This window comes from Thunnus maccoyii, chromosome 21 (genome assembly GCF_910596095.1).
Source record: "Thunnus maccoyii chromosome 21, fThuMac1.1, whole genome shotgun sequence".
Classification (NCBI taxonomy): Eukaryota; Metazoa; Chordata; class Actinopteri; order Scombriformes; family Scombridae; genus Thunnus; species Thunnus maccoyii.
Genome location: NC_056553.1, coordinates 3,516,461 through 3,533,448, shown reverse-complemented (window position 1 = coordinate 3,533,448; position 16,988 = coordinate 3,516,461). Strand labels below are relative to the sequence as shown.

Below are 16,988 nucleotides of genomic sequence, written 5' to 3'. Positions count from 1 at the left end.
TTTGTCTGATGTAATGAATAACAGCTGAAACTATCAGGTGAATTATACATTAGTTAATTATTTTCACAATCAATATTATTTACATTTTTCAATCAGTTCTTGTGTTTCAGGATCTTTAATGTGAAGATTTTCTGCTTTTCTTTGTCTTATGTGATTTAAATTTAATATCTTTGGGTAACGTGAAGAAGCCTCCTGGGTTTTAATGAAAACTTCTATTTTCTGATCAATTAATCAAAAAAATATATCTGCAGATGAATAAATAATGACAATAATCCTGATCTGCAGCTCTGTTGCATAAGAAACAGTTTATTACACTGTGATCATTTCACATGTAAAATCGCAGACATTTGCATCATGATGATCTATAATCAGAATTATATCCTCATCAATAAATACATTGATTTCAACATCAACCAGCTGTAGCAGAAGATGACGCAATAACTGCTGAATCATCTCAACAACTGTTTCATTTTATTTCAGCAAATCAATAAAACATTCAATAACATGCTGTAAATTACATGAAGAATCGATCACATCTTGATGACGTCACATCAATTGTTAATTGAGAGCATCCAGCATTTATTAAATTTACTGTTTACTGAAAGTAAAAAATAAACAAGTGGAATAAAAATGATGATAAAGTTTATTTATGTAGAACATCAACACCAAATAATATAAATATAAATAATATAAATATAAATAAAAACACAAATGCAGACAAGTTCACTCAAACTGAATAAAGGAAAATACGTTTCATTCATATTTAAAAAAGAAAAATTAAAGATAAACTTTAATTCAACACAATGGCAGGAATGAAACAGTTGTTTAAAGGTTTTAAAACAAACATGAAGAGTTTTCACAGTGATGTCAACATTTACTGAAGGTGTTGTCGCACTTCCGGGATGATCCACCTGACGAGCACGGGACATGACGTCACCCAGGTGTCTCAACCACCGGGAGCGCAGCGAAGTCAGAGCTGATTTAAATAAAGTTAAAATCAGAGAAATATCAACAGCTGCAGGTGTGAATTAATGCAGGTTTCACAAGAAGAGCACACGTGCAGGTGATCGGACCACGTGACGTATTTGTTTGTTTGTTTTTTCACGTTCAGACAACGTGAGGTCATCGCCTCGAGGACTGACTGATGAAAACACTTTGATTTTTATCATTTTTTTTTCGAGCTCAACTCTTCAAACCTGCTCATGGAGTCTGCAGGTGAGATGATTTCTACTGAGGAGTAAAAATGAAACCGTCACTCAGGTTTTGCTGCAGCAAAGTACAACAATAGATACAAAGATAGATACATAGATAGATACATAGATAGATAGATAGATACATAGATACATAGATAGATAGATACAAAGGAAAGAACAGCTGTGAATATATAAGACATGTAGAGTTCAGTTCCAGCATATCAACAGACAGAAAGTACAATGACTGATGAACCAGTGAACAAAGTCCAGTCAGGCCAGTATAAAGGATCTTGTGGCAGACGGGTGTTAAGTGTTCTGACTGCTGTAGGGAAGAAGTTGTCTATGAATCGAGTGATATTGATTAATATGGATCTTTATACTAACTAATACTTCCTCTGTAGAAGAAATATACCAACTGTAGATTCATCAGTCATCAGTTTTTCCACCTTAACTGACTTTAAACTGTCACATAAACTATAAAGAAACATGTTTTATTCCATTAATGGACTAAATTTCTTCTTTAAATCAAGTTTTAAAGATGTCAAAATGTAAATGTTAATATCAACCAGTGGTGGAAGAAGAATTCAGATCCTTTACTGCAGTAAAAATACTCCATTACAAGTAAAAGTCCTGCAAGAAAAATCCTTCTTAAGTAAAAGTACATAAGTATTATGAGCTTGATGTAGTTAAAGTATTGCAGTAAAAGTACATAAGTATTATGAGCTTGATGTAGTTAAAGTATTGCAGTAAAAGTACATAAGTATTATGAGCTTGATGTAGTTAAAGTATTGCAGTAAAAGTAGTGGTTTGGTCCCTCTGACTGATATATTATCATATATGACATCATTAGATTATTAATAGTGAAGCATCAGTGTTAGAGCAGCATGTTACTGTTGTAGCTGCTGGAGGTGGAGCTAGTTTACACTACTTTACATACAGTTAGCTAGTTTAGTCCAGTGGTTCCCAACCTAGGGGTCGGGCCCCTCCAAAGGGTCAGCAGATAAATCTGAGGGGTCGTGAGATGATTAATGGGAGAGGAAAGAAGAAAAAACAAAGTTCTGATACACAAATCTGTTTTCAGTTTTTGGACTTTTTCTCTAATCTTTGATTTTTGCTGAAATATTGGATCATTTGAACATTTATTGAAATGAAAGCATGTGAGAAGTTTAGAGGGAAAAATCACTATTTGGTGGAGCTGTTAACAACTCATAGACATGTGAAATGTGACCCCGACTACACACTGCTTTTTGTAAGACGTCAAAAGACAAAAAGGTTGGAAACCACTGGTTTCATCTTTAACAATGTGTTGTATTTTAAAAGCTTGTTATATCATACAGGCCTTATTGTTTAGAGCCTTTCATCAGTCAAGCATTAATAAATCCTCATTTTTTAATATTGTATCATTTGTAAAGGACTAATCTGGATTTAATGGTGAAATTAAATACATTATATATGTATTATGACACATAGTTACATTCTTTTAAACAGTGAAAATCAAACTTTTAGAGATTCTTCTTCTCTGCCTCTCATTGGTCAGATGGTCAGCGGGGGCGGGACGGCAGCAGCGGCGGTCAGAAACGTTCCCCTCTCGAAGTCATCATGAACCAGATCCTCAGGAAGCGGACGGCCTCAGACAGGAAGCCGCTGCCACGTTTCCCGAGCCGAGGCTGGGAGCGGGCGGGGATCCCTGAGGACGGAGAGCCGGAGGGCAGAGAGGAGAGAGGAGCGAGCTCAGGTCTGCTCAGCAGCAAAGTTTGGTGGTTGATGTTTCATATTTCATTATCACTTCTACTCAAACATTGGCATCAGTAACTCAAACACAGCATCTTTGACACCACTTTCTCCTAGAAAGGCTGGATTTATAAGACACCAGTATGACCCACCAGTACTGATCCACACTCCGTCCAGCAGGAGCACTGGGAACCAGTTAGTTTGGATTTTTTCTCTCCAAGTTAAGGAGTTGGAATAATGAAAATCGTCAGCAGTTTGTTTTAAAGTTGACGTGACAGAAGAAGAGATGCAGTGAAAGGTCGTAGAAATGAGGAGCGCACTACATCCTGCCTAACCAGAGTTTATGTGTGTGTGTGTGTGTGTGTGTGTGTGTGTGTGTGTGTGTGTGTGTTTTCTGCGGGTCCAGCGGAGAGCGAGCGAGACGTCGGCTGGGGTCGAGTGTGTGTTTTCCTGCAGAGGTTGGGGAAGAAAGCCGACAGCAGGAGCCTCAGTTTGGCTCACTGTGACCTCACTGCTACAGACCTGCTGGAGCTAGGTGGTAACACACACACACACACACACACACACACACACACACACACACACACACACACATGCATGCACGCACATGCACAAACACACTTTGCTTGCTCAGGAGGAGACAGTTCATATTTCAAGGTTCAAGGTTCAGATTACACAGTGAAACTCAGTTGTTGCTCCTCATACACACTCAGAACATTTATTAATTCATTAGAATAGAATAAAACAATAAAATCTGCACTAAAATAGAACAAATCAAACAGGTTTATTGTCGGTAGGTTTGCACTAATAAGGAATTTGCTTTTGCGTTTTGGTGCATAACAATCAAAATACAGAAGTTAAGAAAAGTATCACAAAAGTCAGTTGATCATAAATAATATAAATATATATTTTACAATGAAAATATAAAAGTAGCACTAAAGGAAGAAGTCAAAAAGAAGTTATAGTGCAAAAAAAAAACTTGAGGCAGGTCTTTTGTGCTTTTTCAGATGCATAAATGTATAAAATTATTATTCTTAAAGATGTAAAGCTTTTTAGAACAGACTTCTACATCTGCTGACAGCATCTTTCTCCTCTTCCTCTTCCTCTTCCTCTCCCTCTTCCTGTCCCCACACAGCGACGTTGCTTCAGTTCCTCCCTCGGCTGGAGGAGATGGACGTCTCCTGGAACGAGCTGATCGGCGGGTGTCTGCGAGCGTTGACCTCTCACCTGCAGCACGCCGGCGGGATCAGAACGCTGCGGCTCTGCAGCTGTAGGCTGAACGCTGATGACATCACAGCTCTGGGTGGGGCTTATTATTATTATTATTATTATTTACTTATTAATATTATTACTATGTTGGTTTTGGAGACGGTATTTGTGACATTATGACTGTTTAATTTTGAGATCTGATGTTTTCTGTTGGTTTCTTTTCTTTCAAATATGAGCAAACGTAATCAGAAGAAACATTTTTGTCTGCATTCATGGCAAAGATTCATTGGCTGTTTGTGAACGCTAACAAAATATATATTTTTATGTTTACAAGGTGTTAAAATGTTACCAACCAGATATCAGTTCATGTATCTTTTCCTCTATTCATTAGTCATTTATCAAATAATTAATCAGCAACAATCGAGTCATCGTTTAAGTTATTTTTTAAGCAAACATTTGATAGTTTCAACTCATAAAATGTGAGGATTTGCTGCTTTTTCTTGTCTCACATTATAGTAAATTCAATATCTTTGGATCTTAGACCACGATATTATTATTAGACGGATAAATAAAGTCATTTAAATATATCTGACGAGGCTTCAGCTCTTTTTTTTTTAAAGTGGAATTTAAAGAAGAGGAAAGAAAGCATTATACTGCAAGTAAACTACAAACAAACTATTTGTTGTATTATATGTGTGTTTGTGTAGGTGAGGCCCTCGGCTGCGTCCCTCTCTTGGAGATCCTGGATTTGTCCTGGAACGGCGGTGTCGGCGGCGGCGCTTTGCAAGGCCTGCTGGGTAAACTTCCCCCACCGCTGAGAGAGCTTCACCTGGTGGCCTGTCAGCTCACTGCGGCTGATGCTGCTGCGCTCGGTACCGACTATAACTCATATTAATTTATCCAAGAAAGGAAAAGACAGTCTGGTCATTTCCTACATTTCCCATAATGCCGCAGAGCATCACATCCTGCACTCTGTCTGCTGTGTATAACCTGTGTGTCCTGTATCTGCGTCTCTCAGGAGGAATGGTGTCTGATCTCTCCAGACTCTGTGTGCTGGACGTCTCCTGTAACCCTCAGCTCACACAGGAAGTTGACACCAGCAGCGGCGGCAGCGGCGGTGGCTTCAGGGAGCTGGCCGCCGCCCTCTCTCACGCCTCCTCCCTCAGCACGCTGCGACTCCAGGCCTGCGGTCTGACGGCAGACTGCCTCGATGCTCTCGGTAGGAGATCTGCTGGTTTCTGTCGATACATTTATGAGACAACAGGCTGTTTAGTTGTGATTAAAGCAAAGATGTTGATTTAGTTTCTGTCGGTGTTGCTCTTCACTTTGTTTTCTCACTCATCATGTGAGGCGTAGAAGCAAAACTCTCTTTTTCAGGGTGATTCCAGCCAGAGATCTGTGTCCGTCTCTCTTTCCCCGTGTTTCCTGACTGTCTCTACTATATTCAGTTAATAGAGGTCCAACAGATATTTATGCATCAAAGGCCACGTCAATTTCTGCCTAAACACACTTTTTTTGGACATTTTTAAGTTGGCAAAACACTTTTTTTAAGTACTTTTTCTATAAATTTCATTCAGTGTTGCTCAATTTATTTGGATGAGTCTAAAAAGTTATTTTTTATTCAATATTTCATATTGTTTTGCCAAATTCTTGTAGTTGTGGCCTGTTTTAGAGTCTTTGAGGTCAGTGTGAGTGTTTTTTCACTGGCAAGATAAAAGAAGTTATATATATATTATGTTATTTGATGTATTTAATATTGTGACATAAAGTATGTTGGCTTATTTTTTATATATATTTACATTAAGTATGACATAAAGTTTGTGTGTGTCGTGCAACTGCAATCAAACTTAGATTAAATTTGCTTTTATCAACTCTGAGTGATTCTACAGCATCACAGCAGCATGATAAATTTAAATTTATGGTCATAACTCAGAAGTTTTGAGTCTGACTGACTTGAAATTTTGCACAATTCATCCTTTAACTACTAACACTCTAATGGGATTTATTTGTATATTTACATCAGATCTTGTCTGGTTAAAAAAGCATCAAGTCAGTAAATTCTGGTTTCTTCTTCTTCATCTCCTCCCCCCTCGTTGTCCTGCAGGTGGTTCGCTCCGCTGCCTCCCCTCGTTACGAGAGTTGGACCTGTCCTGTAACAAGAGTCTGGCCGGAGGACTGAGTCGTCTCACCCTCCACCTGTCTCACCTCACACACCTGGAGAGCCTCGACCTTCATCTCTGCTGTCTCACGCTCGCCGACCTGGAAGCTCTGAGTGAGTCTCAGACCTCCGACTGATCAGCTGCTACCTGCAGCAGTCATGTGACCTTTTTTTTTCTTTGTGTCTCCAGTCCAGGTGCTTCCCTCTCTGACGGCGCTGACGGAGCTCGACGTGTCGTCCAATAAGGAGGCGGGAGCTGCAGTCGGCTCGCTGGTCTCCGCCCTCCCTCTGACTCAGATGAGACGTCTGCCGCTCAACAGCTGCAGCCTGAACCACGAGTCCCTCACTGCTCTGGGTACTAAATATTACTACAAGTACTACAAGTACTACTAGTATCACTGCTCTGGGTACTAAATATTACTACAAGTACTACAAGTACTACAAGTACTGCTAGTATCACTGCTCTGGGTACTAAATATTACTACAAGTACTACAAGTACTACAAGTACTGCTAGTATCACTGCTCTGGGTACACAAATACTAAATATTACTACAACTACTGCAAGTACTGCTAGTATCACTGCTCTGGGTACTAAATATTACTACAAGTACTACAAGTACTGCTAGTGTCACTGCTCTGGGTACACAAATACTAAATATTACTACAACTACTACAAGTACTACAAGTACTGCTAGTATCACTGCTCTGGGTACTAAATATTACTACAAGTACTACAAGTACTACAAGTACTGCTAGTATCACTGCTCTGGGTACTAAATATTACTACAAGTACTACAAGTACTACAAGTACTGCTAGTATCACTGCTCTGGGTACTAAATATTACTACGACTACTGCAAGTACTACTAGTGTCACTGTTACTCTACTATTACAGCTACAACTACTGCTTCCTTCTGACTAAACTGACCAGAACCATCAACTACTGCTAGTAATACTACTGATTCTGGTACTGTTATTACTTCCACTACTACAACTAGTGTTACTGCTCAAAATATTTTTCATAAAAGCTTAAAATCATATTTTTAAACCCCAATTTTCCATTTTTATCAGCCTTTAAAATAGATTTCAACCGGCACTTAGTATGGACTCTTTCATCCAGGAATCATTAGAAGTTAATTAGATATTCTGTAAATTCATAGATTTTTATCTTTTCCTGAGACGATTATTTAAAATAAACATACTTTACAGTCTTCTAACTGCTCAGTCTTTTATAATGGCAAGCCAGAGACTTTTATAGATATAGTATTATAATGTCAAAAGGTGATACATTTTTGGAAAATCCTTTAAAATAAATGAATTCCTTTGTTGCTTCAAGTGCTGTTACTAAATAATTGCACCAGTTTGGAACTATTACAATAATAAAAGCCTCAAGGAAGCAAATAAACAGCCTGAAGATGGAAACAACTGCACACATCATCCAAACAGGACGGGTTGCTGAAGGCTCCACAGCTAACATGAATGCTGCTAAAGGTTTAGACAAGTAGGAAAGTCTCCAGCCAGTCAGTGTAAAGTGATGATGATGATGATGATGATGATGATGATGATGATGATGATGATGATGATGATGATGATGATGATGATGTGTGTGTGTGTGTCAGCTCTGGTCGTGCCGTACCTCCGCAGTCTGGATGTCTCCTGGTGTAAAGTGGTCGGCGGTCGCTTGTCGCTGCTACTGGACTCTTTGCAGCCGTCAGTCATCCTGGAGCTCCGCCTCAGCAGCTGTGACCTCACTACCGACGACCTCCGTCACCTAGGTAACACACACACACACACACACACACAACATAACACTAATTTAGTCGAGTCAGTTGGACAATTAACAAATGTTTGTTTCATTTCAATTCAACAAAACAATGAAAATAAATAAACAGTGTTTCTTCAGGCCAGTTGTTCCAGATGTTGAAGCCCTGATTGCAGTGATTCAAATGATTCAAATTCTTAATTTTGGCCTTTTCATCACTTAATAAATCAGCAGACTAATAAGTTTTACCTGCTTTTTGAAGAATGTGCTCGTGCACGTGAGCAAAACTCAATTTTGGGGGGATTTTCATGCTCTCAGATCACTTAAAGAAGGAAAAGAAGGGAATGAATGAAGGACAAAGGACAGGAAGCATTAAGGTTAATTACATTCTCTTAATAAGTTATTATTCTGCTGCTTTATTGAGTATTTTGGTTCATATACAGATGACAATCAGTCAGTTATTGCTCAGATTAACAAAACCAAAGGATGTTATGTAAGTATCAACTAAGAGTGGGTGATATGGCCCTAAAATAATATCACAACATTTCAGGGTATTTCTGCGATAATGACAATATGAACAAAATACTTCTGGTGGGATTTTTGGTTCAACCGGCTGCTTCTGCTTGTTTGTCGTGTTTCCTCCTTTTGTCGTTACAGTCTTCTTGCACTTCTCACATGTTACTGTGGTTTGTTGTACATTTAATCTTTTGTAATCAAACCACTTCCTCAATATTTTCAGAAGCAACAACATGCTTGTTGCTGTGCATAACAGCATGACATCATTACATCAACAAGTCAGAGTATTGCTATCATCACGATATGAACGATACGATACGACACATCCCTCATTTACACTTCATATTCAATCAGTACACAGCAAAAAAATTATTAAAAAAGGAAATGTTACAGTAATAATAACAAAATAAACTGAAAAGAAAAAAAGGCCACAAGCTGCTTTATTTTAGATGATGGAAATATTTAATGTTGAATTTAAAAATCTGAATTTACAAAGTGACCAGTAAAAGTAAAAGAAGCAACAGTTTCCTCTGAAATGCAGCGAAGGGAAATTTAAAGGAAAACACAGTCAGTAAAGAACCAGAACCAGAACCAGAACCAGAACCAGAACCAGAACCTCCAGACTGCTGTGAAGTATCTGAGTAAAGATTGATCTCTCTGGTCTTGTGCAGCCGCAGCGTGCAGACGCGGTTCTCTCTCCTCTCTGCGGGTTTTGGATCTCTCCTATAACGGCTCGGTGGGTGATGAAGGCTGGTCCGCCCTGCTCGCAGCGGGAGGCCTGGGCTCGCTGGAGGACGTCGACCTCAGCCTACGACCTTCGACCTCGGCTCCCTGCTCGGCCTGGCTGCCGGCGCTGCTCTCCGCTCTGCCGCGGCTGCCGGCGCTGACTCGCCTGGCGGTGCGGCGGTGGAGCGTCGGCTCTCAGGACGGACGGCAGCTGAACCACCGGCTGAGGAAGAGGAGCGTGCTGCTGGAGTGGGATCCGGACTGTACAGATATGACATCATCGTGTAAGATGACCAATCAGGAGAGCCTGGAGGAGAGTCAGCCTGAGGAGTAGGGATCCAAAAATCCTTCAATGATTTTATAAACGGTGTCACAACAAGACTTCAGCAGAGCAGGAGGCTGATTTATTAATAGTCTTTTAAATTTGAGGCACAAAGCTGCAGATCAGGTCTGAAAAATCTGGATAAATATGAAAAATATTTCCAGAGTTTAACACTCTTATTTAAAATTGACCAAAATCTTATTCAGTCCAGTTATGGTTGTAATAAAAACATATCGGATAAGTTAAAATAGCAATTTCATGAGATTTGTAGTAAAAAATTATATTTGGCTGTTGAAAGTTTATTACCAGCTGGGTGAAGTGGAAACTGTCAGACTGAAGACTCCATGTCTGTTATTTAATTAATTTAACATGTCAGTTAATGCTTCATGCACATAATAAAGTGAAATGAGGCAACGCCTGCATTATTATCTCATCTCGAGGCCTCAGACTCTGACTTACAATCAGGTTTTAAAGTTTTATCTTCTTCTTCCTTCAGCTGGATGTTTGTTCTTCTTCTCTGTGCAGTTTGTTTCTGCTGAAGGAGGAAAGTTTCACCTTAAATCTCAGTTGAACACGTGAACCTACCAAACCTACCTAAACATGTCCTCAGAGGATCTTTAAGGCTTTTATTATTTCAGTGTTGATGTGCCTACATGCTGCGTTTTACTACATTAATACTTTATTAAATTACCACAAACTAACTCATAAATATTAACTAATACATACACAGTGAGTGAAGGTTGTCAGTAGCTGCCTGCAACTCATTTTTGTCCCCTAGTGGGTGAATTTGGCTGCGACAGCTGTAAACTGATTATGATTTAAGTTATTTTACATCCTCATTAAATATTACTTTGACGTGAACTAAAATCCTCACATTCTGTCTAAAAAACTAAGACATGAAGCTGGTATGATGGAGATTATCATCAAGATTTTAACAAGAATATGTTTCTGATCTTGATGTATAAAATATGATAAATTATCTTCAATGAAATTACTGTTTAGTCTGACAGCAGACAAAGATCCTCTCACATGTCAGAAAAGAAAAACAGCTTGTTTTATAATGATATAAAACACTGACTGGTTCTGACATCAGGCTGCAGATAAAATACATGTTCTTCTTCTTCTTCTGCTTGAAGAAAGTTTCTCTGCATGTGAAGCAAACTGAGTCTCTGATGAGTTCATGTCATCAGGTCTTAACTGGAATTTGCTTGGAATTAAATTATCTGGATGATTTATAATCAAATGAACATATGATACAGTTCCACTGAAAGCTGATGAGCAATAATATTGAATTATGACCCAGTTTTATGAAATATTTGATGGACTCAGATGTACTTGATGGAATACTTGAACCATCTCATGTATTTTTGTACTTATGCAACCTTAAATCTTTCCTTTATTATTTAATATGTAAATAATGTAAATAAGATGAACCTCAATATACAGAAGTTCATGTTTGAATCACTTATGATTAAAAAAATGTCAGAGGCAACAGTTTATTGTTCAGAATGTTTATTTTATTATTTCCAGCTAGAAAAACTTCTTCTTCTGGTGTATTTACAAAGTTTTTTTCTTATTCTTTTAACATTTATGTGCATTTTAGTTTGTTTTTGGCTGAAGCTGCTGGGATACTGCTGTTAGTGAGGAGCCTCTGAGGTTAATGAAGGTTTAGCAGGACTGCAGAGGAACCAGCGGCTGCTCCAGGATGTGTGCTGGAACGGTGGCGTCAGCGCTGGCGGTGTTGGTTGTAGACGTGTCTGTTGCGGTGTTGGGATCAGAGTGTGTGTCTGTTGCGGTGTTGGGGTCAGAGTGTGTGTCTGTTGCGGTGTTGGGGTCAGAGTGTGTGTCTGTTGCGGTGTTGGAGTCAGAGTGTGTGTCCGTGCTGTAATAGTGTCGCCTCAAACCGTTGAAGACTTCAGCCAGAAACACGTGACCGTCCACCTCGTACGCGCTGACGTCTGTCTGCTCCGGCAGCAGGCGGCCGCTGGCGATCAGCTGTTTAAAGGCCTGAGAGGTGAAGCAGCGGTGAAATTTAAATCTCATAAACAGGAAGTCAGAATCAACTTTATGGGTCAAATATGTTTATGCACACAAGGAATATTAATATTTCTCTAGCAGCTCTTAATTTTACAAACAAACAGATCAAAAAACAATGTTTACGATGACACACTGCAGCCAAAACAAGCAAACATACAAACATAAACATAAAACTATTATATACATACAAGTTGGTGAAAAACAGATCTATATATTGATATATATGAAAATAACAACATATAATCTCTTATACAGGTCAAACGGTGTGTAAGAGTGCGAGGCATGCTTGAATAAATACTGAATGGACAAATATAAACTACCTAATATAGACTGTTTATTGCTAAAACTAATGCAGTCTAACACAACAGCCCTGTAATATTATTATAGAAGATTTACTGTTCAACTTTATGTCATTTTGGATTCTGTAGTTTGTGTTTCTTTATGTTGACAGACGTTTCTAAGGCAGCATTTATTGCAGAGCTGTTGTTTTAGCTACGTGTACCTAATAAACTGGCGAACTGACAGGATGTGTAGCGTCTGTGTGTGTGTGTGTGTGTGTGTGTGTGTGTGTGTGTGTGTGTGTGTGTGTGTGTGTGTGTGTGTGTGTGTGTGTGTGTTACCCGGCACACAGGCTCCTCCAGGTGGTTTCCCCAGATGTAGATGTGTGTTAGAGGCGTGTTAGCCAGAGACAGCAGCCCCTCCGTCCTGATGTTGTTACTGCGGACTGACAGTCTGACAGAGATGCACACGGTGTTTGTTTGTTATATGTTGATATTGTCGGTAAATTTTGATAAAACAGGGAGGTCAGAGGGGGGAATTCCTCTTTAATGTTGCTAGAATGATATTCTCCAGTGTGCTGGACTCACTCTCTCAGGATGCAGCCTGGCCGGGTCACAGCCTCGCTCAGGTACACCGCGCCCTCGTCTTCAATACGATTGGACGACAGATCCAAGACCTCCAGGGTCGGATTCTTCTTCAGCACCTCAGCGAGATGGCGCACGCCGTCCCGAGTGACACGGTTACTGCAGACAAACAAGACGAGACCAACAGGAAGTTGAGCAAACGGGATCAGAAGGATTTACAGGATGAAACAGGGTCACTGGATCTGGATGTTTGTGTTCCTACCAGCGCAGGTCCAGGTAGCGCAGGCTGTGGTTGAGCTGCAGGCCTTCAGTCAGCCTCTCCATCCCGCTGTCCGTCATCCCCATCTTCCCCAGGTGGAGCTCCACCAGGCTGCTGTTCACCGCCAGCATCTCAGAGAGGTGCACCGCCCACTCCTCCTGAGACACACAGGTGAGACTGCTGATGGACTGGGCTCATACTGACCCCGTATCATACATCAAATATGACAGAAACTGAAGAAAAGACACTGAAACCAGATTTAGTTTCTGTGTTTCACATCATTGAGTTGCTCTGTGTGTTTGTACCTGGTGGCTGAAGAGCAGCGGCCGGCTGATATCGACAGAGCGAAGACTCTTGTTGCTCTTCAACACGATGGTGAGCGCCATCACGCTCTGAGTGGCCTGCAGGTCAGAAAAACTGGCTTCCGATTGGACGGTCAGTCAGCTTATAATGCTTCATAACTGCAGACAGACTGTGTGTGTGTGTGTGTGTGTGTGTGTGTGTGTGTGTTTACCAGGTCGCAGTCAGCCAGCTGCAGCTCCTGCAGCGTGTTGTTTACCTGCAGCGTGCTGGCCAGGTGCATCGCCCCGCTGTTCCCGATCTTATTACCTGACAGCCTGAGAGACAACAAGCTGCTGTTTCCCTGCAGAGAGAAACAGAGTATATTTACTCAATTACTAGACTTTTGGACTATTTTTCTTGTTGTCAGTAAATCCTGTGAAAAGACACAAACCAATAATGATTTGATCTACTAACTAGTATTGTGTCTGCATCCAAAGCCTGATTATTCCTCTGTGCGGTAGACCTCCGTTGTTGTCCAAAAACTACTAAAAAACATGTCAATGAGCCACAACGCTGCACTGGATGACATGTTCCTTCATCACTATGAACACACACTGTAGTTTATTTTGACACTCAGTCACACACACACACACACACACGCACACACACACACACACACACACACACACACACCATCCTGCTGCCAGAAATACTCACTAGAGCATCTGATGTAGATTCATCCGCCGCTGAAAATAGTCCCCAACAAATGCCAACAAATACAGTGCTCAGCTGTTTTAGGGAATTAGAGTCTTTTTTAAACATTAATCTATGTATTTGTGTGGGAACCAATGAGTAGAGAAGTCAGATGAATTTAAAGACAGACTAACACACTGTTGGTTTGTGTCTTTATTTGAAATAATTGAAAATAATAAAAGTATGTAAGCAGTAAGGATGTCCACAAAATAAAGAGAATGATTCCAAAAAAAAGTCAAGACACCCTTTTTCTTCAATGTACAAAAGTTCAAAGTCATTTATTCTATTGGCTACATGATAATAATGGTCAAACTATCACACACTCAGACAACTGAATTAATTAAAAGCTTCAATCACAACACACACGACCACATCTGGTTCCTTCATCACATCTGTACTCAATAAATGAACACTATGTCACTGAAGACACAGTAAAGATGACTTTAATACGAATAGGTTCTCTTGAAACCATATATCATAAGCTGTGTGTGTATATCATAGGTTGTGTGTGTGTGTGTGTGTGTGTGTGTGTGTGTGTGTGTGTGTGTGTGGTGTGTGTGTGTGAGAGATATGAACCTGCAGGCTCTTGGCGAGGGCTTCAGCTCCATCTGTCAGGATGTCGTTGAACATCAGATCCAGACGGTTCAGAGCTGAGTTTCCTTCCTGCTCAGTGAAAACAGATAAACATCAACTACAGCTGCAACATAGAGAATATTAAACCACTAAAAATACCAAATAGAGTGTAGAGGAAGTGATTATTTGTTTTAAACTTTTAACATCAACCTGTCTATAGAATCTGGCTCATTTATATCATGAAGTTCATTAATTAAATCCCCTCGTTATCTGCTTACCTGTAAGAGATCAGCAAGGTGTCCGGCACCTTCATCTGTTATGTTATTGTAGCTGACATCAAGCCCTGTTTATATGAAACATTATGAATTTTAAAATAAAGTTCAAAACTGGAGCTAAAGTCTTCACCTGGATGTGACTCACCTGTCACACTCATGTTGTTGCTCAGACATTTGGTGAGAGCAAGAACGTCGTCATCATCGAGTCTCTGAATGTGTCTCAGTCTGTCGTTTCCTGACAGGTTTAAAGTCACATTCCTGCCAAATACACAGCAGAGTTTCATAGGTTTTATGATCAAACACCTATTCAGCTTCACACAACTACTAGCAGATTTTAGATGCTTTTGGCAGGAAATAAAATCACAATAAGTTGTTAAACAGCTGCTGTGTTTAGTGTCTTGTATTAAATAACCTGATAAAAGCTTTTATTGATGCATTTGAACCTCAAAAAGAAAAAAGAGACATATTACAACATGACACATAAGTCAGTGCTCCAAATAAAACCAAATGTAATTAACTATTATTAAAATATACACTGATATACAGTATATGGACATTTCTATTTAACATAATAATTAAAATATTTCCATAACTTAAACATTTCTGTATTTGTCGTGACTTTGTTTAATGTTTGATGGGAAGCAACACTGAAAAATAGGAAATTGTAAATTTGGAAATAAGTCTTGAATACTTTTCTTACTTGAGTTCATTTTACTCCTACAGTTATATTTGTTTACTTTTAAGTAAAATGCAGAATGCGGGACTAATTGTACGATGTGATGTTAAATCAACCGCTTTGTTTTATTTATTTAGACCTTATTGTATAATTTCTAGTAGGAACATTGATTATGTATTCCTCAAGAAACAGAAACAGATGAATCAACAGCAAGGCTACAGTAACAGTGTACAAAATAATACTATTTCTACTACTACTACTGCTAATAAAATATAAAAATAGAAAACCTCAATTTTATTCGGCGGTACCTGAAGGCAGCATTAGCTCCGTTAGCTAACAGCTAGCTATTAGCTAAAACCTTGTTTTCATCGATCATTTCGACACTTACTCGGTTGTTCTCGTCTTCTTTAAAACTTCTAAGACGTGCGGGTTTATTTTTATTTGATGTTGAGCGCAGACAGCAAAGTAAACCTCTGAGATACTTTGACCCGCCATCTTTATCCCCCGCAGTAGAGTTTGCGTTGCCTGGCAACCAGGGAGGATGACGTCACGCGAAGGACAAAAGAGAACATGACGTCAGAAGAAATTTTATAGTATTTTGGAGTAAGTTGTTAATTTCTATGACACACTAAGTCTTCAGCGTCTTTTAAAACTCTTCTTAAAACTTTTTGTCTTTGAGAAAACTTTTGGAAATGTTTGTTATGTTTTATTTACTGATTTTACACCTATTAATTGATCTTTAAATTATTTTTACTTCTTTGCATTTGATTGTTTTATTATTACTATTATTGTGCATCTTCTATTGTTACTCTGTACTTGTGCCTTTACCTCTCTGCTCCTCTTTGCCTTATTTTTATCTGCCTTGTTGGTTTTATTTTCTTTTGTAAAGCACTTTGTAACATTGTTAAGAAAAGTGCTATATTTCATCACTTAATCCAGATCAAAACCCAAAAGAATAAACAGAATTAATGTTAAATGTTCTTTTTTAGTGAGTCCTTCTTTATTTTACTTCTATACATATTAAATATTAACATGTCAAAGTTTATATTCTGTTTGAATGTGTTCTTTTGTTTGTTGTCACCTCTCTACTGTCTTTTGTAAATTGTATTTAATATTTTGTCAATAAAGTAAAAAAATAAAATATCCAATTTCCATGCTTAAAGTGAACTTAAAATGATTATTTCTTTCATTAATATTTTGTTAATAAAGTAAACAAACAAAATCCAATTTCAATGCTGAAACTAAGCTTAAAAATGGTATTTTCTTTGATTTATATTCTGTTGATAAAGTTAAAAAAACTCCCATCTCCATGCTGAAACTGAACCTATTGTTTATATTTGTTTATCTTTGTTGTCAACATGTAGAAGCAGCTTTAGAACCTTTTATATCTGCTGGTTTAAGTCAAGTAAACATTTAATTACATTTGACCATCTACAGAAACTTTCAGTATTATTTTTAACTAAATATGAAGCGTTTCAAACAGAAATATGTCACATTATTCTGTTTTTAACCAGATAATGTTTTCATAAAACCCACTGAAGTGAAATAATTACAATGAAATGAAAGTCATTAGAGGACAAACACTGATGAGGTTTTGACAACAAGTGAAAATATTATGAAACTGTAAACAATAATCAATTAATTCTCGACCTT

General features: G+C 38.7%; 2 protein-coding genes across 3 annotated transcripts; one reads left to right on the top strand and one right to left on the bottom strand.

Moving 5' to 3' along the window:
- The first annotated feature begins 857 nt into the window (after positions 1-857).
- On the top strand, positions 858-11,093 carry lrrc31 (leucine rich repeat containing 31). Its single transcript, XM_042400069.1, has 10 exons — positions 858-1,215; positions 2,731-2,928; positions 3,331-3,459; positions 4,060-4,227; positions 4,841-5,005; positions 5,152-5,352; positions 6,238-6,405; positions 6,482-6,646; positions 7,911-8,066; positions 9,241-11,093. The coding sequence occupies exons 1-10, from the start codon at positions 1,203-1,205 to the stop codon at positions 9,627-9,629; spliced, it is 1,752 nt and encodes a 583-aa protein (XP_042256003.1). The 5' UTR covers positions 858-1,202; the 3' UTR covers positions 9,630-11,093.
- A 101-nt stretch (positions 11,094-11,194) lies between these two features.
- Positions 11,195-15,892, bottom strand: lrrc34 (leucine rich repeat containing 34). 2 transcript variants are annotated; one of them, XM_042400071.1, is made up of 10 exons: positions 15,724-15,892; positions 14,805-14,917; positions 14,663-14,727; positions 14,388-14,474; positions 13,291-13,419; positions 13,082-13,177; positions 12,780-12,931; positions 12,521-12,676; positions 12,275-12,386; positions 11,195-11,624 (listed from the first exon to the last, which is right to left on the bottom strand). In XM_042400071.1, the coding sequence occupies exons 1-10, from the start codon at positions 15,828-15,830 to the stop codon at positions 11,286-11,288; spliced, it is 1,356 nt and encodes a 451-aa protein (XP_042256005.1). In that variant the 5' UTR covers positions 15,831-15,892; the 3' UTR covers positions 11,195-11,285. The 2 variants fall into 2 exon arrangements, with proteins under 2 accessions (XP_042256005.1, XP_042256004.1); XM_042400070.1 differs by having other exon boundaries at positions 12,780-12,934; positions 15,724-15,891.
- Between the last annotated feature and the right edge of the window lie 1,096 nt (positions 15,893-16,988).